This window comes from Arachis hypogaea, chromosome 12, assembly GCF_003086295.3.
Source record: "Arachis hypogaea cultivar Tifrunner chromosome 12, arahy.Tifrunner.gnm2.J5K5, whole genome shotgun sequence".
NCBI classification, from domain to species: domain Eukaryota; kingdom Viridiplantae; phylum Streptophyta; class Magnoliopsida; order Fabales; family Fabaceae; genus Arachis; species Arachis hypogaea.
In genome coordinates, this window is record NC_092047.1 from 90,436,762 (window position 1) to 90,462,262 (window position 25,501).

At 34.3% G+C, this 25,501-nt stretch overlaps 1 protein-coding gene and 1 non-coding gene across 2 annotated transcripts; one reads left to right on the forward strand and one right to left on the reverse strand.

The window, feature by feature from the left end:
* The first annotated feature begins 2,550 nt into the window (after window positions 1-2,550).
* Window positions 2,551-2,658, forward strand: LOC112731818 (small nucleolar RNA R71). Its single transcript, XR_003167575.1, has one exon. It is a non-coding gene; the product is annotated as a small nucleolar RNA R71 (small nucleolar RNA).
* Window positions 2,659-20,454: 17,796 nt separating this feature from the next.
* On the reverse strand, window positions 20,455-24,328 carry LOC112727696 (uncharacterized). Its single transcript, XM_025777561.2, has 3 exons — window positions 23,095-24,328; window positions 21,708-22,768; window positions 20,455-20,918 (listed from the first exon to the last, which is right to left on the reverse strand). Exons 1-3 carry the CDS (start codon window positions 23,714-23,716, stop codon window positions 20,859-20,861), a joined length of 1,743 nt encoding a protein of 580 aa, XP_025633346.1. The 5' UTR covers window positions 23,717-24,328; the 3' UTR covers window positions 20,455-20,858.
* Between the last annotated feature and the right edge of the window lie 1,173 nt (window positions 24,329-25,501).

A 25,501-nucleotide genomic window follows, 5' to 3' on the forward strand; every position in this document is an offset into this window, starting at 1 on the left:
AGCAAAAATATGGAGGAGAGGGAGGGGGGTGTATTCGGCCAAGGTATAGAAGAGAGGGTTATGTGGTGTGGAAATGAAGGAGGGAAGGAGGGCTTTATATAGTGAGGGAACAGGGGGTAGGTTCGGCCATTTTGGGTGGGTTTGGGTGGGAAAGTGATTTTGAATTTTGAAGGTAGGTAGGGTTTATGGGGAAGAGTGGATGGATGTGAGTGGTGAAGGGGTAATAGGGAAGAGAGTTTGAGGTGATTGGTGAAGGGTTTTGGGGAAGGGTGTTTATTGGGAAGAGAGGATGAATATTGAGAAGAGGGGAGAATATGAGTGGAGGTAGGTGGGGATCCTGTGGGGTCCACAGATACTGAGATGATCCTGTGGGATCCACAGATCCTGAGGTGTCAAGGATTTGCATCCCTGCACCAATTGGACATGTAAAATGCCTTTGCATGCAATTCTGGCATTTAAACGCTGAATTGATGCTTGTTCTAGGCGTTCAACGCCCAGATGCAGCATGTTTCTGGCGTTGAACGCCAGTTTTATGCTTGTTTCTGGCGTTCAGCGCCTGCTCTTCTCAGGGTGCATTCCTGGCATTTGAACGCCAGGATGTTGCTTGTTTCTGGCGTTCAACGCCAGATGCTCCTTACTGGCGTTTAAGTCCTTCCTCCAAGGTGTGATTTTTCTTCTGCTGTTTTTTATTCTTTTTTTAATTTTTGTATTTATTTTATGACTCCACATGATCATGAACCTAATAAAACATGAAAGAACAATAAAAATAAAAATAAAATTAGATAAATAAAAATTGGGTTGCCTCCCAACAAGCGCTTCTTTAATGTCAATAGCTTGATAGTGGGCTCTCATGGAGCCACACAGGTGATCAGGTCAATTTTATAGACTCCCAACACCAAACTTAGAGTTTGGATATGGGAGTTCAACACCAAACTTAGAGTTTAGCTGAGGCCTCCCAACACCAAACTTAGAGTTTGAATGTGGGGGCTTTAGTTGACTCTGTACTGAGAGAAGCTTTCTATGCTTTCTCTTCATTGTTACAGAAGGAGATTCTTGGGTTTTAAACACAAGGTTGTCCTCATTCAGTTGAAGGATCAATTCTCCTCTGTCTACATCAATCACAGCTCTTGCTGTGGCTAGGAAGGGTCTTCCAAGGATGATGGATTCATCCTCATCCTTCCCAGTGTCTAGGATTATGAAATCAGCAGGGATGTAAAGGCCTTCAACCTTTACTAACACGTCCTCTACTAGTCCATAAGCCATTTTCATAGATTTGTCTGCCATCTCTAATGAGAAATTGGCAGCATGTACCTCAAGGATTCCCAGTTTCTCCATTACAGAGAGTGGCATGAGGTTTATCCCTGACCCAAGGTCGCATAAAGCCTTCTCAAAGGTCATGGTGCCTATGGTATAAGGTATTAAGAACTTTCCAGGATCCTATTTCTTCTGAGGCAATGTCAGTTGATCCAGATCACTCAGTTCATTAATGAGCAAGAGAGGTTCATCTTCCCAAGTCTTATTACCAAATAATTTGGCATTCAGCTTCATGATTGCACCAAGGTACTTGGCAACTTGCTCTTCAGTAACATCCTCATTCTCTTCAGAAGAAGAATACTCATCAGAGCTCATGAAGGGCATAAGGAGGTTTAATGGAATCTCTGTGGTCTCTAGATGAGCCTCAGATTCCTTTGGCTTCTCAAAGGGAAACTCCTTGTTGATCACTGGACGTCCCAGGAGGTCTTCCTCACTGGGATTCACGTCCTCTTCCTCCCCTGTAGGTTCGGCCATGATGGTTATATCAATGGCCTTGCACTCTCTCTTTGGATTCTCTTCTGTATTGCTTGGGAGAGTACTAGGAGGAGTTTCAGTGATCTTCTTACTCAGCTGGCCCACTTGTGCCTCCAAATATCTAATGGAGGACCTTGTTTCATTCATGAAACTCAGAGTGGCCTTAGATAGATCAGAGACTAAATTTGCTAAGCTAGATGGATTCTGCTCAGAATTTTCTGTCTGTTGCTGAGTGGATGATGGAAAAAGTTTACTATTGTTAAACCTTTTTCTTCCACCATTAGTAAAGCCTTGTTGAGGCTTTTGTTAATCCTTCTATGAGAAATTTGGGTGATTTCTCCATGAGGGGTTATAGGTGTTTCCATAAGGTTCACCCATATAATTTACCTCTGCTATTGCAGGGTTCTCAGGATCATAAGCTTCTTCTTCAGAAGATGCCTCTTGAGTAATGTTGGATGCAGCTTGCATTCCATTCAGACTCTGAGAAATCATATTGACTTGCTGAGTCAATAGTTTGTTCTGAGCCAATATGGCATTCAGAGCATCAATTTCAAGAACTCCCTTCCTCATAGGCGTCCAATTATTCACAGGATTCCTTTCAGAAGTGTACATGAACTGGTTATTTGCAACCATGTCAATGAGTTCTTGAGCTTCTGCAGGCGTTTTCTTTAGGTGAATAGATCCACCTGCAGAATGGTCCAATGACATCTTTGATAATTCAGACAGACCATCATAGAATATATCCAGGATGGTCCATTCTAAAAGCATGTCAGAAGGACACTTTTTGGTCAGTTCCTTGTATCTCTCCCAAGCTTCATAGAGGGATTCACCTTCTTTCTGTCTGAAGGTTTGAACATCCACTCTAAGCTTGCTAAGATTTTGAGGAGGAAAGAACTTGGCTAAGAAAGCCATGACCAGCTTATCCCAAGAGTTCAGGCTATCTTTGGGTTGAGAGTCCAACCACACTCTAGCTCTGTCTCTTACAACAAACGGGAAAAGCATAAGCCTGTAGACCTCGGGATCAACCCCATTGGTCTTAACAGTATCACAGATCTGCAAGAATTCAGTTAAGAACTGAAAGGGGTCTTCAGATGGAAGTCCATGAAACTTGTAGTTTTGTTGCATCAGAGAAACTAATTGAGGTTTAAGCTCAAAGTTGTTTGCTCCAATGGCAAGAATTGAGATGCTTCTTCCATGTAAATTGGAATTAGGTGCAGTGAAGTCACCAAGCATCCTCCTTGCATTATTATTATTTTCGGCTGCCATCTCCTCTTCCTTTTCGAAAATTTCTGTAAGGTTGTCTCTGGATTGTTATATTTTAGCTTCTCTTAGTTTCCTTTTCAGAGTCCTTTCAGGTTCTGGATCAGCTTCAACAAGAATGTTCTTGTCCTTGCTCCTACTCATATGGAAAAGAAGGGAACAGAAAATAATAATAGGGATCCTTTTTACCACAGTATAGAGGTTTCCTTGTGTGAGTAGAAGAAAAGAAGAAAAAGAATGAAGAAGAGAAGAATTCAAACTCAGAGGAGAAGAAGGGGTTCGATTTTTGGGTGAGGAGAAGTGTTAGTAGATGAATAAATAAATAGAAGGAGATGAGAGATAAGAAAGGAATTCAAAAATTAAACAAAATAAAATAAAAATATTTTAAAATTAAATTTAAAATTCAAAAACTAATAATTAAAATTAACTTAAAATTAAAACAATTAGTTAATTAAAATAAAATTTTGAAAAAGAGGGAATGAATTTTCGAAAATTAAAGGTAGAGAGTTAGTTGGGCAGTTTTGAAAAAGATAAGAATCAAACAAAAAAATTAAGTGGTTAAGAGATTTTGAAAATTAAATTTTGGAAAGATAAGATTGAAATTTGGAAAAGATGTGATTGAAACAAAAAGATAAGATTGATTGAAAAAGATTCGAAAGTCAAATTTTGAAAAGATAGGAAGTTAGAAAAGAGGTTAGAAAAGATATTTTAAAATTAAATTTTTGAAAAAGATATGAGTTAAAAAGATATGATAGCAAGATATGATTAAAATTAGTTTGAAAAAGATTTGAATTTTAAAATCAAAATTAATGACTTGACTCACAAGTAATCACAAGATATGATTCTAGAACTTAAAGTTTGAATCTTTCTTAACAAGAAAGTAACAAACTTGAAATTTTTGAATCAAAACATTAATTGTTGATAATATTTTCGAAAATTATGAGATAAAATTAAGAAAAAGATTTTTTGAAAAATATTTTTATAATTTTCGAAAATAAATAAGAAAAATGAAAGAGATTTGATTTTTGAAAAAGATTTTGAAAAAGATAAGATTTTTAAATTGAAAATTTGATTTGACTCATAAGAAACAACTAGATTTTGAAAAAGTCAACTCAAATTTTCGAAAATTTATGAGAGAAAAAGGGAAAGATATATTTTTTATTTTTGAATTTTTAATGAGGAAAGAGAAAAACATGAAAAATAACACATAACATAAAAATTATGAATCAAAACACACAATGCATAGAAGAACACTATGAATGTCAAGATGAACACCAAGAACACTTTGAAGATCAAGATGAACATCAAGACTTATTTTTGAAAATTTTTAAGAAAAGAAAAACATGCAAGACACCAAACTTAAAATTTTTTATTTTTTTGCCATTAATAATTCAAGAATGCATATGAAAAACAAGAAAAGACACAAAACAAGAAAATATCAAGATCAAACAAGAAGACTTACCAAGAACAACTTGAAGATCATGAAGAACACTATGAATGCATGAATTTTTGAAAAATGCATAAATTTTTAGAAAAAATACAATTGACACCAAACTTAAAAATTGACTCGAGACTCAAACAAGAAACACAAAATATTTTTTTTATTTTTATGATTTTATATATTTTTTTTTTCGAAAACCGAAATTAAAATAAAATAAAATAAAATAAAATAACTAAAAAATTTACTATATTTTTTAAAATTAGAAGAAAAAGAAATAAAAGAAAATTGAAAACTAAATTAATTAAAAAGATTTGAAAAAAATGTGGGTGAGGATTTTCGAAAAAAATGAAGAGAGAGAAATTAGTTAGGAAGTTTTGAAAAATATATGTCTTAAAATTAAAGATACTTGTAAGAAAATAAAATAAAATAAAATAAAAGATATGAAAAAGATTTGATTTTACGATTTGAGATTAGAAAAGATAAGATAAGCTATGTAAGTGAAGAGAAGGAATTTAAATTAAAAAGTGTTGAAATTTAAATTTTAAATTTGAAAATTAATTTTGAAATTTGAAATTTGAAATTTGAATTTTGAATTTTGAAAGTTGAAATTTGAAATTTGAAATAAGATAAGATAAGATTTTGAAAAAGATATGATTTTTTTTTAAAAAGATTTAAATTTTGAAATTTTAAAACTAAGATAAGATAAAATAGAAAATTTTAAAATAAAATCTGAATTTTTAAAAGGAAAATTCGAAAAATCAATTAAAATAAAGGAAAAAGATATTTTTGAATTCAACGAGTAAAGAGAAAAACAATAAAAAGACACAAAACTTAAAATTTTTAGATCTAATGCTCCTTATTTTCAAAAATTTTGGAGGGAAACACCAAGGAACACCAAACTAAAAAAAATTTTAAGATTAAACAAAAAGAAAACACAAGAACAACTTGAAGATCAAGAAGAACACAAAGAACAAAACTCAAGGAACTCAAAAATATAAAAAAAACATCAAACTTAAAATTTTTAGAAAACTAAAAATGAATTTTCGAAAATTAAAGAAAAATAACAAGAGAACACCAAACTTAAAAATTTGATACAAGATTTAATCAAAGAAAATTTATTTTTGAAAAGTTTTGAAAGGAAGATACCAAAAAATTTGAAAATCACTGTAATTAATAAACACTGAAACTCAAAGAAGCAATAGTTACCAAGAACATAAGCACAACGCTGTAACCAACTGAGTTATTAAAGAAAGAAAAAAAATAATATTTTCTTGAAAAACCTTTTTGAAATTTTTGAAAAAAATAGAGAGGAAAAATAAAGATAAAAGACTCAAATTTAATGACTCTAAATTAAAAAGATAAATTTTTTTCCTAATCTAAGCAACAAAATAAACCGTCAGTTGTCCAAACTCGAACAATCCCCGGCAACGGCGCCAAAAACTTGGTGTGCGAAATCGTGATCTTTACTCCCTTGGTAACGGCGCTAAAAACTACATACGCACGTTCATGTTCTTAATTCTGTTTCACAACTTCATACAACTAACTAGCAAGTGCACTGGGTCGTCCAAGTAATAAACCTTACGTGAGTAAGGGTCGATCCCACGGAGATTGTTGGTATGAAGCAAGCTATGGTCACTTTGTAGATCTCAGTCAGGCGGATTCAAATGGTTGTAGAGTTTTCATAATTAAAAGATAAATAAAACATAAAATAGGATAGAGATACTTATGTAATTCATTGGTGAGAATTTCGGATAAGCGTATAGAGATGCTTTCGTTCCTCTGAACCTCTGGTTTCCTGCTATCTTCATCCAACCATTCCTACTCCCTTCCATGGCAAGCTTTGTGTAGGGCATCACCGTTGTCAATGGCTACTTCCCATCCTCTCTGTAAAAATGATCCAATGTGCTGTCACTGCATGGCTAATCATCTGGAGGTTCTCGATCATACTGGAATAGGATTCACCATCCTTTTGCGTCTGTCGCTATGCCCAACACTCGCGAGTTTGAAGCTCGTCACAGCCATCCCTTCCCGGATCCTACTCGGAATACCACAGACAAGGTTTAGACTTTCCGAATCTCAAGAATGGCCATCCATGGGTTCTAACTTATACCACGAAGATTCTGATTAAGAAATCCACGAGATACTCATTCAATCTAAGGTAGAATGAAAGTGGTTGTCAGGCATGCGTTCATAGTTGGGAATGATGATGACTGTCACGATCATCACATTCATGTTGAGGTGCGAATGAATATCTTAGAATCGGAATAAGCTTGAATTGAATAGAAAAACAGTAGTACTTTGTATTAATTCATGAGGAACAGCAGAGCTCCACACCTTAATCTATGGAGTGTAGAAACTCTACTGTTGGAAATACATAAGTGATAAGGTTCAGGCATGGCCGAATGGCCAGCCCCCAAACGTGATCTAAAGATGAAACTAAAGATGTAAATACAATAGTAAAAAGTCCTATTTATACTAAACTAGTTACTAGGGTTTACAAAAATGAGTAAATGATGCAGAAATCCACTTCTGGAGCCCACTTGGTGTGTGCTTGGGCTGAGCTTGAAGTTTACACATGGAGAGGTTATTCTTGGAGTTGAACGCCAGTTTGTGACGTATTTCTGGCGTTGAACTTCACTTTGCAACTTGTTTCTGGCGCTGAACGCCAGACTGCAACATAGAACTGGCGTTCAACGCCAGTTTGTGTCATCTAAACTCGGGCAAAGTATGGACTATTGTATATTGCTGGAAAGCCCTGGATGTTTACTTTCCAACGCAATTGGAAGCGCGCCATTTGGTGTTCTGTAGCTCCAGAAAATTCACTTTGAGTGCAGGGAGGTCAGAATCCAACAACATCTGCAGTCCTTCTTCAACCTCTGAATTTGATTTTTGCTCAGGTCCCTCAATTTCAGCCAGAAAATACCTGAAATCATAGAAAAATACATAAACTCATAGTAAAGTCCAGAAATGTGAATTTTAATTAAAAACTAATAAAAATATACTAAAAACTAACTAAATCATACTGAAAACTATGTAAAACTAATGCCAAAAAGCGTATAAATTATCCGCTCATCAATCTTCAAAGAGAAAATTTAACTCTATCTACTTGCAATTTGTGGAAGATACATCTGAAGACTGTGCTGCAAAAACTGAGTTGGATTTCTATTTGGAAGAGAGATGTTATGGTAGATAAAACAAATTTGGAAAAATTTGACATTTTGGGCTACTGAAAAAATATTGGAGTGAAATATCCAACTTTACAAAAGATTGCAAGAGATTTTTTAGCCATTTCCATTTCTACTGTTGTCTCAGAGTCTGCTTTTAGCACCGGTGGTCGAGTTATACATCCACATCGCAATAGATTGGATTGTGAACTTGTTGAGGCGTTAATTTGCACTCAGCATTGGATACACTCTTCAGGTAAAAGTACTAATAATTCAAATTTTATTTCGTATTAAAGTTCAATTTCATGTTAAATTTAACTCTCATAAATTGTTGGTTGATATAATATAGGTAAATCAAGGTCGAAAATTCCAATTCCTTGGGACTATGTAATGGATATGGAGATTTAGGAGTTTAGGTAATTATTTTTTTATTATGTCAAATTCTTATTAATTATATGGTATTCTTGTTTATGATGTATGTTAACATATTCATGTTTGTGTTGTATTTTAACAGAGAACACAGAGTTGTTTGTTGGAAGCTGAAGACTTTATTTTATGGCTTTTTTTAAGAATGGAAGTTGTATTTTAAAATTTCGTTTTATGGACTATGATCACTTGATTTTATATTTCTTTACTTGTAAGTTGTAATCTTGGATAAGATATGTATGTTTGTGTGTGTTTTGACATTTTGTGGTTTTTTTTATTTTTTTTAAATTTTTTATGGTAATTTTCATATAAATGTTCAACATAAGCAGATGGGGAATGGGGACCCACGGAGAACACGGGGAACGTGGGGAATGGGAATAGGGGCAATTATTCTCCCATGGCGGGGAATAGAGCGGGGACGGGGACAAAATTTGAGGGCGGGGACGGGGAGCAGGGAGGCATTCCCCGCCCCCGTCCCGCCCCATTGACATCCCTATTCATACGGGATATAAGAGCTTGGAGAGTAGAGGTGAGACCGATGAGGCTAGAGGTAAGTGTGTTTTGAAGCTTCTTTTGCCCTTGAAGAATAGTGCAAAGGGTTTCATCTTGGTTGGAGGAAGAAGAAGGATAGGTAATTTGAGAGGCTTGTGATTGGGTGATTTGAGCTTACCTTTGGTGAGGTGGTTGGTATCTTTGACCTTGGTTTTGTTGTTGGTAAGGAGGATTTTGTTGATACCGATTTTGTTGGTAATTATTGTTCCACCTTTGGTTTCCACCATTGTCTCTTTCTCCTTGGTTGTAGTTGTCTCTCCATCCTTGGTTGGGATTTTCTTGCCAACCTTGGTTGTAGTTACCACCTTGATTATAGTTACCACCTTGTTGATAATACCCTTGATTTGGACGGTTGTAATAAGCATTGGTAGCCGCCAAGGTGTTGTCCTCTTGGAGTTGTGGATATTCATCGGTGTAGTGAGAGTAACAAGCACAAATTTTGCATACTCTTTAAGGGATTAACTATTGACATTGTTGTTGTGGAGGAGGTGGAGGTTGTTATTGATTGAGCTAGAGTTGCTTGAAGATATTGGTCATCTCTCCTAAAGTCTTGGTAAGGGCGGCAGACTCACTACTAGAAGAAACTTCCGCAATAACCTTGGGATGATTATTCCTTTGCCTTGCATGTTGGGTTGACTCGGCTAAATCGGTGATAAGTTGCCACGCTTTCGCCGCCGTCTTGTACTTTGTCAAAGAACCATTACTCGAAGCATCCAAAAGGACCTTATCTTGAGGCTTTGTGCCTTGGCAAAAGTAACTAATAAGCACCAACTCATCAATCATGTGATGGGGGCACGAATCAAAGAGCTTGCTAAAATGTTCCCAATACTCATAGAGAGTTTCCGATTCATCTTGAATGACGCAAGAGATTTCCTTCCTCAATCTATCCGTGACCTCCGGTGGAAAAAACTTGTCCAAAAATTTCCTTCTAAATAAATCTCAATTAGTAACAACATTTTTGGGTTGAGTGTAGAACCACTCCTTTGCCCTTCCCTCAAGAGAAAATGGGAAGGCATATAACCAAATGGCAACCTCGTCCGCACCATGCCGCCTAGTAGTTGAACAAGCTGTTTGAAAGTCTCTAAGGTGCTTGTTGGGATCTTGAGCGGGTAAACCATGGAATTTAGGAAGTAGATTGATCAATGTGGTTTTTAGTTCAAAATCGGCAGTCAAATTCGGATGACGCACTTGAAATAGTTAGAGAGTGAAATCCGGAGCTCCTACTTCCTTAAGAGTGATCCTTCTAGGAGTGGCCATAGTATCAGTACCTAAATCAATGGAAGAGACGTCAATAGATTTAGTGGGAGAGGAATTGGTTTCTTCCTCGAATGACGCTTCAGATTCAACCTCGGTAAGATTGGTGAATTGGGAAAAACCCCTTCACCACCCTCGGAGGCTAACCGATGCCGAGCTCGCCTAATTTGTGAAATGGTTCTTTCAATTTTGAGATCAAATGGGGCTAAACTCGGATTCAGAAATGAACGCGTCATTCAACAAAAGAAATATAGAGCTCATGGAAACAAGATATATTAAGCAAAAATAACTAATAAATACTACTAATAACCAACTAGCACACAAATAAAAGATGCAATTATGCAAATATGAATATATTTACACCAACCAATAATAAGGCACACATATGCAACTCCCCAGCAATGGTGCTAAAAATTGATAAGCGGATAAATGCTAGTCAAGAATTACCAAAAGTATTTTTCCAAATCAACATTGAAAGTACAGTCTTAACCAACGAGATTTTCGCTAATCAAAGTTAAAATGTGTCATAAATGAAATAAATAACCGGAGTAGAATCCCGGGTCGTTTTTCCTCGAAGTTGACACAAGATGAAAATTAATTGTTAGGATTTCCTGGAGATTTTTTTGAAGTGGAAAACAAGAAAAATAAATAACTAGAAATTAGAGCAATAGATAACTAGCAAAAGTTGATAATTAATCAATGTAAAAGGCCTTGGTTAAGGGTGAGAATCAGAATTTCTATCCTCATTGTCTTTCCCAAGTGTGATGGTAAAGCTCATTGCTCTCACTTAGTTATCCTCTAGTAATTGAAGAAAAGTCAAGTGAACACCACTAACTTTAGCTCACCAAGTCCTAGTCACTTCATAGAGAAGAACTAGAGTTGGTGAGGTTCAAGCTAGTTAGCAATTTCCAATTACCAATCAACACTTGAGTATAACAATTCAAGTGGCTCCAATTAATCAACCCCCAAACCAAGCAAGGAAATCTACTCCATTATCATTGATGACATTTCTTCAAATACTTGGTGGGCACAAATAAAAGACATGATAAAAATAATAAAATAACTCAATCCAAATTACCACAAACAATAATCAGCAATAAAAAACAAGCAATTACAATAGATATGCAAATAACTCAATGCATTAATAAAATTGAAGAGTAACAAAATCCAAACATGATTTCAAGTAACCAAATTGAAAAGAGTACTAAAGGAATTAAAGAAGAAAACTAGAAGAAAAATGACTAAAATTGAAGGTAACAACAGTTTCTCTCAAGATCCAATGGAAAGTAAAAGCTAAGAGTACCAAAAATCCTAGAGAGAAGTAGGAGTTTCTCTCAATAGAATTCAAAACTCAAAATCTAAGCTAAAGTGTAAGTGTCTCTATCCTAGCTCCATTCCCAGTGTATTGTCTTCATTTTCGGGCTTGAAACTGGACAAAAAATAGGCCCAGAAATCGCCCCCAGTGAATTCCCGTAATTGCAGCACGTGACGCTCATCACGCGTACACATCAGCCACGTGTACGCGTCACCTGGACTTTGCAGTGGTCACGCGTATGCATCAGTCACGCGTACACGTCAGTCGACAACGCTCCTGGTCACGCGCACGCATCAGCCATGCGTGCGCGTCGGTTCCAGCTGCTCAAATCTTCAATTTCTTGTATTCCTTCCACTTCATCTCCTATGCCATTCCTTTCCTATAAATCCTGTAATCACTCAACAAACACATCACGGCATCGAATGTTAATACGAGAGGATTAAAAATTAGTAATTTAAAGGCCTAGGAAGCATGTTTTCAATCATAGAACAAAATTCGAAAAAAAACTTAAAAACATGCAAATTTTATGGGTAAGTATGAGGATAGTTGATAAAATCCACTGATTTTAACACAAGATAAACCCTAAAAATAGGGTTTATCATAAAGTGTTTGATTTGATACAATAATAAATTTACACGTATTAATACAATAAAAAATATAAACAGATAAAATTATATTATCAAACGTGATCATTTATTTATTTTTTAAAAAATTATTATATCGTTCTTTTTACTAAAATGTCTTTATAATTAATTAGTAAATGACAAAAACATCCTTTTATTTATTTATTTTTATAGAAAGACTTAGGCATCATTATTTCTTATCTTTGACAAATACTACTCTTTTAGATTTAACAAATATTGAAATTAATTAACTTTATTTTTGAATTTCAAATTTCAAATAAAGGAAAAGTTTTGTTCTTCATCCTCTCTCCCTTTCCAATGCTGAGGATGCAAATGACGTTGGTGGTAGTGAGATTCAAGAGGACAATAGGCGTAGTGCTATTTACCCGACTCTTACTTGGGCTTCCCCTTGTCCCTTTGCACATTATTGTTACTGCTCGCACTATTGTTCCTGCCTCCTATTACTTATTTTTCTGTCTACCTTTTAGGTTTGTGCTTAATAAGTCCTCATTTTTTGATCCTCGTTGTGTTATGCTTTGCTCTATTACTCTACTTCAGATTTTATTTGTTGTATGCTATCCATAGAATAATAGAATGACAAATATGCTCTTGATTCCTAATAGAGTGCATGCTTCAATTTGTGTTGATCTTATCTATGGTGGTTTGGATTGTGGAGTTCCTATTTTCATACTGCATTTTCTAAAAGTTACTTTTCTGCAGAAAAATGTTTTGCAGAAAGCATTAGAGAAGAAAGTGAAAAGGGAGATCTATAGGATTTAGCATATGTTGTGAGTTGTTTGCTCAAGCTCATGTCTTTCCAAAGTGATTGCTATTGCTCATGTCTCCTTCTCACCTCAACAATTTTTCTTTTTCAGGTTCATTTCAGCCAGCTCTATTTTATTTTCCTTACTAGGATTGATTCCTTGGCTTGCCTCTTCTATTTTTTGCTATTTTTCTTCTTTTTCCCTAGCCGCTGATTTGTTATGTCGTAGAGTGTGTGTGTTATCTTCATATCATTTCCTTTATTGGTTTCTAGCTCCTTTACTTCTTCTCTTTTCTATTGTAGACTTTTTCTTCCTATTTTTTTTGTTGTCTTTTCATTTCCCTCTATTCCTCTTTTTATTTCTAGTTCTTTTCGTATTAGCTCGACTGAAAACTCTTTTTGCTTTATCCCCTTTTTGTCAACATGTCCCAAATTTACTCTCAGCTGGGTGGCTGCTTGGGCTGCTGTCGCAGGGGGTTATCCACAACCTTCTCCAATATCATGACCACTTAGGTCCGACATTATCAAGTTAGCTAACTTGTCCATAAGTTTTTCAGTGAGTTTTTCTTTCAGTTTTCTGTTTTTTCTTTCGCCGTGCTCTGGTGCTGTCTCTCTTTTCTGATTTTCTTGTTTTACTTTTTTCCCTACCTTATCTGCCTTCAGCCATGGTCCCAACCTCACGTTACTATCCTGACCTTCCTCCACATCTTTTGGCTCGCACGCGCTCTCTTCATGACCCGTTCTCCCGCAATAATAGCAACATGTTGGTAGTTGTTCATACTAAAAATCAACCCAGGTGAGTCCATCTTGTTTACTCCCCATATGTATCTCTTTCCTAAACTGTCTCCACATTCATTTTGATAGTAGCTTTAACAAATCTCTCCTGGTCTCGTCATACTTCGTATATGGCACACTCCTTTACCTTTTTCATACAAGCTGCTATTTTCTTTCCTAACTTAGGGGTTTTATCGTGTTCAGGCAACCCCCAAATCTGTATTTTTACATCAGCCTTGTCTAATTCTTCTTCCATGTTTTCTTCTTTTCTTTTCCATCTCTTCACTAGCAGCCAGGCATTTCTAAACATCCATGGATTTTTCTTTAAAATTCTCTCAAGATCTATCTCCTTTTTGAAAAAAAAAATGGTAGAATTTGAGTCTTATTTCTGTTACTCTAAATCTCTCAGGGTTTCTCCAAATATTGGCCATAGCAGTTTGGATCTAAGCTACATTAATGTGTTTCTTGGTAATGAGTTTTTTCACTATGCTTTTCTTACAGTCTTTCACTCTCTTAGAGATATCTTCATCGTCATATATTACCTGTGCTTCTTCTCCTTCCATTGTTCTATTAGTGTTTTGATGATTTTGTTCTTCTTCCTCATCTGCCATGTTTTGTTTTAGGACCGAAGCTGAGTTATCCCTTCTCAGTTGTTGCTTTAGGGTGATTCACGATCAAGGACGAAGGCTTTCACGATAGCAAAGGAATGTTTAGCACTACACTTCTCAAATTTGAGAACAAATTTTGGGATTGAACAAAGAAGAATGTGAATGATGGTTGCAGTTTTGTCAGTATTAACTTGAATTTGAAACATAATAAAGAATAGAATGAAATATTCTTACTTGATGGTTCTAAATTAAAACAAGTAACTTGTACATTTATGTTGAAATTTTGAAACAGGACACAAATTGTTCACCAAAATTCCACTAACTTGTCTAGCACTTTGTCGCTCCTCTGTTTGTTTGTTTGGTTTTTTTTTTTTAATTGAAGGTGTTAAGTTTAGTTTTCTAAAATAGCACTTGATATTAACACCTCCCAATCAATATAAATGGATCAAAAATTGTGATTCTTGATACTATAGAGGTAGCGACTTAGGCTTGAAGGTATTATATATTAGTAATGAAAGATACCATCGCAATAGTATGAGGAGACATTATCCTAGTATACAAAAGAGATAATGAAAGGAATTTGGGATTTAATTAAAATTTGATTCAATTTGTAAAATGAAAAGGATAAGTTTGGGAATGGGTCACATGCTTAGACATATATAAGCGTCATACCTGACTTTGTAGTTTTCTTGTTTTTTATTCTTATTTTTTTCATGGGCTATGGATAATGTAAAACTAAATGTTAATATTTAAATTAGTCTTTGAAAGATAAAATATTTTTTAAATTTATCTCTGAAAGATTTTTTCAATTAAATTAGTCCTTCAAAAATTACGAATTAATCTTATCTATCTTTCAGTTACTTCACTCACAATTTTCGTCAACGATTGATGATGTGAAATGTTAACTGATAGCATACATGACACATAACATATTCAATTAGACATTGACTAGATATATTTACAAAAATCTATCAATTTAGTTACTAGGTCATATTAGGAATAGAATTTTTGTAATTAGAGAAAATGACTAAATTAATAAATTTTTATAAACATATTTTGTCAATATCCAATTAGACATATAAGGTATTATATATGTTATCAATAAACGTTTCACAATATCAATCTTTGAAGAAAATTGTTAATGAAGTGACTGGAGGACAAATATGATTAATTCGCAATTTTTGAAGGACTAATTTGATTGAAAAATCTTTTAGAGATGAATTTAAAAAATATTTCATCTTTTAGAGACTAATTTGACTATTAACCCGTAAAACTAAACATAATTGTTTATGTATTTGTTATCTCTATTAGTGTTTTCATTCTATATATTCTACATGCATTCTGATTTTTGGGATAATCTTGTATTTATCAATGCCTATTTAAGATAGTTGCCTTGCCAAAGCTTCCATATCAATGCCTATTTAGGATAGTTGTCTTGAGTGTTAGATGACACGTCATTGAAAAGACTCACAACATGAAAATCAGAAGTGCATAATAAGGCTTCAAAAATTGTTTCTTGGGCATGAAAATTGAAATAAAAGTAAAAAAGAAAAGAAACAAAAAAGAAAAGAAGAAGTCAAGTACATTGAAATTGTTGGATGTGAATCTTTTTGGTGCTGTTTGTGAACGAATGCTGCGATCATCTAAGCTGACATTCAGGTGGCGGCTTCCAACGCCGTGGTGACTAGTGACGAAGGAACCGGAACTGCTGAAGCCTTATGCAGGCAACATAGTACTCAATGTGCTTCACTTTGTGGAAAGCGATGCAAGTTTGACTTTTGGCAATTTTTATGACCGTTGCAACTATCTGAATTTCAGCATTAAAGAGTGCAAATTAGACTCTCCTAAAAAAAACTGGAGCCGTAACCGGCAGTGGATATGAATGCAATCATAGTTAGTGTTTTGGGATTTGGGGGCAAATATCCAAGTTTGAGTTTCTATGGAAGAATTGGCTATGGTTAGGGCTGGCAATGGATAGGGTAGGGTTTGGATTCTACTCTAACCATACTCGTGTGTTGAAAATTTTATTAAAACTCTACTCTATTCTACTCGCGGGTTGAGAATCTCTCAACTCTAACCCTACCGGCATCTTAAAGTTCTAAACCCTACCCTATCTTACTCTACCCGCAAAAATATCAATCTTTTTTAAAAGTAAATATAAAATTCAACCATTCTGAATTTCATACATATTAATAAAATAAAAAATAAAAAATTAATGCTCTAAATTACTAAATTAACTAACTAGTTTAGTATTTGTTCATTTATTGTAAATCATTACATAAGAGAGATTGTGGTTTCAACTCTCACTTCTACACTATATCTACCCTATCCAAACGGGTTGGATCGGATTGGGTACCTACGGATAGGTAAAGATTGCCAGCCCTAGCTATGGTAGAAAAAGTTGATCATGGTGCTGTAAGATATTTACTAAAAGATGTCTATTATGTGGTGAGGATGAGAAAAAATGGATCCTCTCAATTTTTTTTAACAATTGATGGAATAAAGTGTAATCTCTTACCATTAATTTTTAAGTGGGATTAAAAATAAATATAAAAAAAATAATGAAGAATTAGAGATCACATTTTATACTCTCAATTTTTTTTTAATAATTGAGAGGATCCATTTCCAGGAAGAGAGCCAGTCCAGTAAAAAGACCGGATTTCTATTGTACCTTTTTTTTAATAATTAGAAACATACCCAAAAGATCAAGTATAAGTATACTAAGTTAGATGGTGTTAGTGTGGAGAATGAAAATATTGGATTTTGGTTGAAATTTATTCTTACAAAAAATTATTGGGCTGGGCCTAGTTGGGTGGGATTTGATTGGTTTTTCATCAAAACAAAAATAAGAGTTTAATTAGTTTACAATGTTGATATGTGTGTGCATATATGTCACATTCTTAAAGGATAAGAAATGTTGGGAAGTGAAGTAATTGAATTCAATTAAAAATCAATATATGCTTATGATATGAATACTGAAAATGTTTATATTTTTGAAGACTATTCATGTTAACTTTTTTTTTTTTTTTGTTAATTGAACTATCTTATATTATGCAGAATTTGAAAATCTAAACTTCACCTTATCACTCTAATTTAAATGTTAATTATAGTTTTATTTTTTTTAAATCGAGAACTTAATTATTAAGTAACTCCTATACTGTGAACATCATTTGATTTAATTGTTAGCCTTTTTGTAAACATTAAAAATTATAATTTGTTATTTATGCATTTATATTGATTTGTATAATATTATACATATGTGTATATTTAATGTTAGTAATTTAAGTTAGTTACGCACATAATGAAATGTCCAAAGTTTTGTTGCACATAATTATTTTTTATATTAATATAAATTAAATTACAAAAAGATTAATTAAAAGAAAATACCAATATAATTATAACCACATTTATTGATAAATACATAAGTTTTTTTTATCGAATTATAGAATTATTTTTCAAGGAGGTAGTGGACTATACTAGTGTTTACGAATTTGGATTGGCAATTTTTGGGAGCCCAAATTTTTTTTAATAGCTTGATATTGACTTTGACTTTAACTGAGTATGTAATGAATCCTACGATCATTTTTTAACTTAATGTTCAATTGCAAAATTTTAAAAGAGTCCCAAATTTTTTTATAATTCAAAATTTTAACCAGGCTTTTGAAGGATCAGAGGATACTTTTGTCACCATAGAAGCTTCCTTCTATGGATTGTTGGGTTCTTGGGGCATTGTTGTAAATAGGTGATTTGTATATGATGTGCAAAAAAAAAAAATTGTTAGCGGATAGAATTTAAATTTTATAAGAGTTACTTATTAATATGGTACCCAGACGATTTAAACATTGATAAAATAATTTTTAAATATTTTGAAAATATAACAAAATAATTAATAAATATTATTTTTTTTGAGTGATAAAAAAATTTTTATATTTAACAAACGATTTATCTATTTGATCTAAATTTATGTAGAAATATTTTAAAAAAAATATTTCGAAAGTGCATAAAAAAATTTAGAGCAAAATTTAATTTTTAGATTTTTTATTTAAAAAAAGGTTATTCACAATAAAATATTTTTTGTAAAAAAAATTACTTGACATAAAATTATCAAATTTTAAAGATGAAAAGATCTTATTTTTTAATAATATATATTTAATATCTAGTTCTTTTTATCGTGTTTTTTAATTTTTTAGGGACTTATTTGTCAATAGCAGCTTTGAAAGTTATTTTTGTTAGCGTGTGAAGTTTCGATTATCATTTTAATAATTTATTCAATTTTATAATGTTGTGCTTAGTGTATGTAAATAGGTTTATAAATAACACTAAAAATTGGACTTTAACAAAAGTTACAATAAATAATTAAGAGTTATAATATTAGCTTAATCTGTAAAACTGTGACATCTGAAATGAATCGCAGCAACAAGAGATTTAGTATAAGAAAAATCAGCAATATTTTTAGATAGAATTTTACGGTAATCTTTGAATCCAGCTCAATAGTTAGATTAAGAATACTAAAATTGATAGCCAAATCTAATCCAAGAAGAATTTTCCATAATTCAACCTGAGTAATAGAGCAAATACCTAAATTAGCATTGAAATATGCCAAAAATTTACTATCATGATCTCTTATTATATCATCGCAAGCCGCAGTTCCTTCTTTTGTGACTGAACCATCAGTATTTAATTTGAATAATCGCAAGGCAGAGTTCATCCATCATTTGTTTCTCAAAAAAGGAACAAACTCTACTCCTGATTTGAGAAGTTCGAATTGTGCAAAATAGTAGTCTTTAGCTAAATGGAGAGAAGTCCAACAAATGGAATAGCGGTCAGCTCAAAAATAAACTTGTTCTGCCAAAGCTAAAGGGGCCAAAGACAAGGGGCCAAAGGACACCTTGGTAGTGGGATTGAGCCGATAGATTTTTCAAGAGTCATAGGTAAAGCGGCTTATTGAAAACAGTATCCATATTCAATGTATTATCTATGTTCTTCCACGTCTAGTGCACGACTTTACAATCCTTGAGGACATAGAGCAAAAATTCAGGATAGATACCACAAATACAGTAAAAATTATCAGGTGTCATTCTTCTTCGAAAATGAAGTTCATTTGTGAAAAGAGCATTGTTTGCTACTAGCCAACAAAATGCACGAAGTCGTTATGGGATTTGCAATTTCCAGATCTTCGTGAAAAGCACATCTGATCCACAGCTTCCAAATAAATCAAACAAGCTGACTTAATGGTAAAAAAAAAAATCTATAGCTGAGTGTAACCAAGCAATTTGGTCCTCTCCCATATGATCTCTCGTGGTTTAATTGCAGCCAAGATAGGAACCAATCTTCATTTAGAAAATTATCAAGGAGATTAAAATTTCAGTTTGAGTCAACCACATATTCTACCACTTTGTCCTCCATTCGCTTTTCTATAAGAAATTCGAGAACAAGTTCAGCTAGTCTCTGCACACCAGGTATCCAATGGTTAGTCCACATATTCACCTGATTTTCAGCACCCAGCCTCCAAATGAAATTTTTCGCAAAGGTTGCTCAAAACTGACAGATACCTTTCCATACATTAGAACAAGATTGAGGCTTGTTAATTATTAGAATTTGATTATTCACGCATCTATATTTGCTCCGTAAGACCTGTACCTATAGAATATCTGAATGGTGAATCATTTTTCAAGCTGGTTTCATCATGCAAGCATTATTTAGAGTTCTGACTGGTCTAAAGCCTAGTCCTCCCTAATCTTTAGTAGACAAATTTTCTCCCAACTAAAGAGATTAGGCTTCTTACCATCAAAATATTTTTTCCATATGAAATTTCTACAAATGTCATCAATTTATTACAAACACTTAGCGAAATCTTCATGGTTTACATTAAATAAGAAGGAATGATAGCTAGCGTAGATTGCGTTAAAGTAACCCTTCTTGCAAGAGAAAAATTTTGATCCTTCCGGGAACTTAGTCGGCTGGTCATAATCTGCAGTAAAAAACATTTTAAATTATAATTATTTTATAAAATAAATTTAATTTTGATGCACTGTCAGTGTAAATTTGTTTTAAAAGTGCATCCAATTATATAACGTCATATTAGTAAAAATAACTATCTTTTACATTTACATTTCTTTCGCCAGCGCATGGAAATTAAATTTTTATAAAAATATGTAAATTAATTTAGTATCATAATCACCATTCCGGATTTTTTTTTTTTTAATATTTATAGTGGTTTCTTCTAGTCATCATGCCTTAGCTTGGGCTTAGGTGGAGCTACTCCTGCAGCGTTTTTGCAATAACGCAAACTTGGAAACCAATCTGAGGCGTCGGCCACTGATTCTATATTTTTAATGTGTATAATCTGAATAATAAATTTGGTTGATTCTAAATTCGCTGAACAATCATGCTCATATGAATTCAATCATAGCATGCTTTAATTTATAAAAACCTCAGGACTTAAACTTTCAAAAAGCACAAAACCCAAAATACACGCATGCACACTATACAAGCAATCATATTAATACAATAAGAAACTGAAAAAACAAATAATTACATTCACAAGTTGTCCTCTATGCTTTATAGACATGATAATAATAATAATACCTCAAAAGCTACATCAACAAAGAACGGAAGATCAAACTAATGATCACAAGAAAAATATGATTACAGATCATATCCCACCAAGGCAAACAACAAACGCAAAGGGTGGGGGAAATGACTTGTACTAAGGCTTAAAAACTGCTTATTTTAACTACATTTTGAGCTTTATTGGGGCTATGATAAAGTTTATTTACACCCTAAAACATAACATGGAATACTACGTGCTAGTGATGAATAATGAATACCAAAGTAGCTACCGAAGTTGGTTGCCATTTACAATTTCCAGAGTGCCATAGGCACAGAACTCATGAACTTTCACTAGATTCCCAAGAAGCACTTTGGCAGCGTCTTTTCCTCAAGCTCACCTGAAAACATAAGGGGGTATATAGTAAGCACCAGTCACCAAGCAAGATAGCAATGAGAAACAGTAATACTTGTTTTTTCACAGAATACACTTTCAATAACTTGTAAATTGTCACAATTTTAGACTTGAAGCTTCTAAATTGCCTTAATTTTACACCTAACGTTTCAAATTGTTGTCAGATGTACCCATATAACCAATGGCAGAAGTTGATGTGACAATTGGCTAAAAGGTAGATCTGACAACATTTGGAAATGTTATACGTAAAATAGAGATAATTTAAATGTTAGGCATAAAGTCGAAAAATTTGAAACATTTTAGGAGTGAAAAGTGTACTTCAGGCCTTATTCTTTCAATAAGAAAATAGATGTGCTGTGGTATCTTGGAATAACAAATGCAAAAAATTGAATACACCAGGAATTTCAGTATCCTAAATTATTGAACTAGCAGCAGCCGATATCTATTTAAGGATATATGAAGTGTTGCACAAGAAAATATATTTTCAACTTTTCTCATACCACAGCTCTTAACGACAGTGGGTTTGGAAACAGAGACAAAGGTTTGGATACAAGCTATGCACATATAAATACAGTTCAAGATGTGTAGAGGAAGGTGCAATTTTGTCTCCACTAATCTAAGAACCAGATTCGAATTGCTTGTCTTATATGTTCTAGCTTGTAGAAACAGTAAATAATCACATGTGAATAAACAGTTGCAGCAAAAAACATAATTTCAAAGACAATTACTTTGTTAAAATTTAAGTGGCAAGTAGGTAAGAAGTCTCAAATTATACCTTAACAGATGAAGGAGGCAAGGAAGCTCCACGAGCAATGTTTCTCAATTCTTTAGTCTGTAGAATCTGGCCTGATATCTCCTCTAAAAGATTCGACTGAACCCTTTCACTTTCTCCATTCTCTGCAAAGATATACAATTTTCCTTTCTCATGCTGTATCATCTTCAGCCTTTCTCCGAGCTTCTCGATCTCCGTGTCAATCTTCAGCTTTTCATTGTTGTTTACACATGAAGAATCCCTTCCTGAATCATTGCCTGTCCTAGGACACTTACTCACTATATTATTATTTGTTTTATTTTCCTGTTCCCTAAGTTCTATGTTGTCATCAACAACATGGACATCAAGAACATCTGGCTCAGTATCATGTTCTATGTCTTTTGCCCGCAGTTCTCCACCTTCCATGCCGATACAAGTTGGAGCTAACATGTAATCCGAGGAAATATTTGAGGGTTCATCTTTCTTGACTGATATAGTGCATTCATTCTGCAGTACCTCTTCATGTGTTTCGAGCATAATAGGAAGTGCTTGTTCCCATTCATCCGATAACACCCTTGGCTTGCCATTATTTGACCTGTCACTTCCTCTCAAACCCATCTGCTTATAAGCTTCGAGCTCCTTTTCCAGAAAGTGATTCTCCCTTTCCCTCCTTATGAGGATCTCTTGCAGAATAATCATCTCCTCTTCATCGTAAGTGAATCGTTCTTCTATCATCCTCTGGTATTGCCTCATTTCCATTTCCATTGATGCCTTCTCCTCCTGCAAACGAGATATCATAGCCATGGCTTCATCAGCAGCAGTAGCGGCTGCAGCTCTCTCCTTCTCTAGCTCTAGGTATAGTGCAGCATAGGCAGCTTTCTCTTCTTCTAGTGCGTCTTCCAAAATCTTGATCTGTTCTTCTCCATTCCCATGAACCTGGACTGCGTCTCGCACGCTATTGATGTAATTTTCCAACAAAGAAGAACATTTGTCTTGGCCTGGACTATCCACCATTGATCCATTAAATTCATAACTATCACATGTCTTTACATCCAAATCATGGCCAGTTTGAACATCATCAACACCTAAATAGCAAGGACGACAGATGAACAAGTAGTTAAAAGCCAATATTCAGCATGCAGAGAATAACAATTATATAAGAGATTGCTCAACAAGAATGTAAAAGTCCAATGTCACATTTTCTATATTAAGTGATTCCATCTAGTTACCATGTCTGAAGCATATGAATATCATTTATCAACAAAATCAAGCAAGAACCATAAATAGCACAAATATATGAAAGATAAGTGTTGCATATCTTAATAAGCCTCCAACCTTCACAGGAATAACCTGTAACTTCAACTGAAATCGTTGTATGAACCACAATTTGTACAGATAACTTCTCACTTACCAAGTAGAGCAACTTCTTTCCTTGGATCAGGATTTATCTTTTCATTGGTTTTTCCTGCAATCCCATCGTCACAAGGCAAGAGCGAAGTAGAAGCAACATTAGACTGCATACTATCAGAACCACTAACCAAAGTCAACTTCCCAGAACCATAATTATTAGCCCTCCGGCGACGCCGAATTCCGGATCTTCTTTTCAAGCTCATAACCCTCTTCCCCTTAGCATCATAACCATTTTCATTCTCAACCAAAGGAAGCAAACGAGGCCCCGAACACGAACTACAAGAAGCCTCATCCTCCAACTCAACAACATCCCTATTATTGCCACATGAATGCCCCTTCACCCTAACAAGATCAAAAGGGAACCTATTCACTGCCATCACTTGAATTGAGCATATCTTTGTTGAAGGCCACTCAAATAACAGTTTGTGAACACAGAAAGTGCTGTTCATATACCCAAAACTACCCTTGCAGGGGCATGGCATAAAGAGCCCGAAAAACCAGAAGAATTTGGAGGCAAAGAAAGCAAAAGCTGACCCACATAGCAAGAAGTAAGCTATAACAAGGTCAATAAATGCTCCAATCAGACCTCCAAGGGTCCAAGAATGAGATTCATGCAAATCCATGTTCTCCCCCTTTATGAACTCAAAACCCGAGTTTCCCCTTCAAGAAGAAGCATTTCACCATCACAAAAACAACACACCCCAAGCAAAATCCAAAATTTCCATACACCAAAATATCTCAATTCAAAAGCTGAAAGGGTTCAAGATCAAACCTCAAAGCAGGTGATGATAGAATAACTTGAAGAAAAATACAAAAAAACAACAGAAACTCAAGATCATGCTTAAAATGAACAATTATAAGCTCGCAAATTCTAATTTCAATTTCCAAAACGCTGAACACTATTCTTCGTTGCTAAACGACAAAAGATAATAAGAACAAATTGGATTTAGGAGGAGGTTGGTGGTTAATAGTTGAGAATTTAAGTAGGAATAGTAAAAGGCCCAAAAGGAGATTAGATTAATGAAGAACAAGAACAGTAATGGTGAAGGTAATGATGATTGTGCAATGAATTTTTATGAAGATTCCCATGTGATGTTTTTAAAGAAAGAAAGAGCTATTATAAAATGGTTTTGTTTTATTGCATCATGCGCTTCAAACAACTTTTCTATTTTTTTTTTCATTTCATTGTGCGCTTGATTGAGACAAAGACTAGTATGCTCTCTTTGGCTGCTTTCTTAGAACAAAGGGAAAGTGCAATTAATATAGGCGCACAGTGAAGTCAAACGACGTCGTTTGGCAGCTAACTATTTTTTTTATTTTTTATTATATTGGAAAAACAACCATTTGTACTCATGAACTTTACGAACATTGACAAAAGTATCAATTAAAGAAGAAAACTAATGTTGTATCCATCAAAGATAGATTTCGTAAGACAAAAGTGTCCAAATCCTAAATCTATGTTGACTTTTTAATAAAATTCCAGAATTACGTCCACCATTATCTTCAACCCCTCCTCTCTTCTTTCTCAAATCTCAAACACCTCCATTGCCTAAAAATCCTAATCTCAATACCTAAAAACCCCAAATTACCATTTTCCTAATCCTAATTTCAATACCCCTTTCAACAAATTTCAACCCTCTCTTTATTCTTTTCATCAATTTTACCACCTCCTCCACCAACACCATCATCACCGCCACCATCACCAACTGTCAACATCATCTTCCTCCGTCTCCACTATCACAGCCATAAACAACAACAACTTCACTCTAACTTTTAATTTTACTTCTCATCATCACTTCTCCAATCTCAAATCTTATCAACACTCTATTACCGCTATTAACATCACCACTCTTCCTCCATCACTTTCAATACAATGTCAGAAGGAGGAGAACCTTTGGATGCTAAAAATTGAAACTTTGGCAAGATCGCTTTGGTGGGGTCGCATGTGAGTAACACAGGAATCTTGCACATGATGGTGGTGATTTGGGAAAGTGAGAAAGTTCAACTTCGTTAATTATATAATAAATTTGTAATTTGTACTATTGTAAATATAGGATCTTTTTTCATGGAGTACATGAGCTTGAAGTGGACCTAGGAGGAGTTGAATCATACCACAGGACCTTGCGCGCTGGATCTCGGTTCATTCTCACTTCCGGAGCTTCTTCATCTAGCGTTGCGTGGAAACGGATGGATTGCCTGGTCGCCTTGTTGTCGTCTTTGTCATCGTCAGCATGGAAAGATGGGGCAGTGGTGGTTAGTAGAGTAGTAGAGAATAGAAGGTGGTTAAGGTAGTGGCAATGGAGGTGTTTGAGATTTGGGAAAGAAGAGAAGAGGGGTTGAAGATAAAGGATGGGGTAATTCTGGAATTTTATTAAAAAGTCAACATAAATTTAGGATTTGAGTACTTT

Coding starts and splice junctions, on each gene's coding strand:
- LOC112727696 (XM_025777561.2), bottom strand. CDS start 23,716: ATGGATTTGCATGAATCTCATTCTTGGACCCTTGGAGGTCTGATTGGA. Junction 22,769..23,094: donor GAAAGAAGTTGCTCTACTTG/GTAAGTGAGAAG, acceptor CTTGCTATTTAG/GTGTTGATGATGTTCAAACT. Junction 20,919..21,707: donor TGCCTCCTTCATCTGTTAAG/GTATAATTTGAG, acceptor TTATGTTTTCAG/GTGAGCTTGAGGAAAAGACG.